Source organism: Monoraphidium neglectum, assembly GCF_000611645.1.
Source record: "Monoraphidium neglectum strain SAG 48.87 unplaced genomic scaffold scaffold02705, whole genome shotgun sequence".
Lineage (NCBI taxonomy): Eukaryota > Viridiplantae > Chlorophyta > Chlorophyceae > Sphaeropleales > Selenastraceae > Monoraphidium > Monoraphidium neglectum.
The window spans coordinates 71-1,517 of record NW_014010923.1 but is presented as its reverse complement, the minus strand read 5'-3'; the positions used below and the strand labels follow the sequence as shown (position 1 = coordinate 1,517).

At 73.5% G+C, this 1,447-nt stretch overlaps 1 protein-coding gene across 1 annotated transcript in view; it reads right to left on the bottom strand.

Moving 5' to 3' along the window:
- The window catches only part of MNEG_11353 (hypothetical protein), a gene marked incomplete at both ends in the record, with an annotated part of 1,811 nt that extends 723 nt beyond the window's left edge, over nucleotides 1-1,088 (bottom strand). The window contains 2 exons of the mRNA XM_014040174.1: nucleotides 10-913; nucleotides 1,045-1,088. Coding sequence (XP_013895628.1) covers nucleotides 10-913; nucleotides 1,045-1,088 — 948 coding nt within the window. The remainder of the gene's footprint in view (nucleotides 1-9; nucleotides 914-1,044) is intronic.
- Between the last annotated feature and the right edge of the window lie 359 nt (nucleotides 1,089-1,447).

Here is a 1,447-nt window from a genome sequence, read left to right as displayed (position 1 = left end):
GGCGGGGACGCGCCGGAGGTCGAGGCACGGGCCGCCGGTGCCGCTGGCCACAACGAAGAGGCGCGCCTCGGGCTGCTGCTGCTGCTGCTGCTGCTGCTGCTGCTGCTGCTGGGCGCCGTCGGCGTCGGGCAAGCCGCCGCCGCCGCCGGGCGCGCCGTCGCTCGCGCCGCTCACGCGGCCGGTCTGCTGCTGCCACATCCCCTGGGCGCCGAAGTCGCCGCCGCCGGAGGTGTGCTTGTCGAACGTGAACGCGGCGGCGGACTGGCGCGCCGCGGAGTCCGGCGACGGCGGGCCAAGGGAGCCGCGGCCGCTGCCCCCGTCACCCACGGTCAATTGCTGCTGCTGCTGCTGCTGCTGCTGCTGCTGCTCATGGTGATGCTGGTTATGATGCGGCTGCGCCGCCGCAGCCGCGCCCGCCGCTTGCTGCTGCTGCTGCTGCGGCGCCAGCGCCAGGTCATTCAGCGACGGCTGCCGCCGCCCCATCCCCGAAAATGGCGGCGCCGTGCCCGGCCCGATGCCGCCGCCGCACTCCACCCGCTTGCCCGCCGCACGCGCCGCCTTGATGATCGGGCACACCTCCGCGGCCGCGCTCAGCAGGCCCCTCAGCTCGGGGGCGGTGATGTCGTTGATGGCGGGCAGGCTGTTGGCGACCAGCACCACCTCGCAGCGCAGCCGCAGCAGCTCCCGCAGGAAGGGCAGCATGCCGAGCACGACGTCGGCGCCCGCGTTGTCCACAAATATCATCACGCGCCGAAACGGCGGCGGGCGCGGGGCGAGCAAGTCGGTGTCGGCGTCGGCGTCGGCGGCGTTGGCGTCGGCGCCGCCGGGGGGCTCCGGTCCGTACACGCGCTCGCAGAAGGCGTCGAAGTCGTCGACGCGCCACGGGCGGGTCGCCAGCTTGCGGCGCGCCTCCCTGCGGCCGGCGGCGGAAGCAGCGGCGGCGGCGTGAGCGCAAGAAAGTGAGCCAGGCGGAGAGGGGCGGAGACGGGCGGCGCCGCCGCCCGCAGGCGCCCGGAGCCGCGGCCCCGCCAACAGGGCCAAGACAAGGGTCGCGCCGGCGGACCCCGTGTGTGCCCGCGGCGCGCCATTTTGGGAGGCGCGTGGGTGTGGACATGCCCCCCCTCCGCGGCCCCGAGCGCGCCGCCGTGTCGGGCCTCGCACCTGTAAATGTCGAGTATGGTCCCGTTTGTGTAGAGCTCCACGCAGGCGCGCGCCCCCCAGTCGAATATGTTTGCGGCCAGGATGCCCTGCACCAGGCTCAGCAGGCGGCGGCGCGGGGGCAGGCTGTCCAGCTCGTTCAGGAGGTCAGGGAGGACCTTGGGGGGGGTGATGTGTGTGTGTGTGTGTGTGAGTGCGTGTGGGGGGGTGTTTTGTTTGCAAGCCGTCGGATTAAAAGGTTGAAAGGGAGGGGATCTTGTTGAGCGCGGCGGCAGCCCGGCCCCTCTGC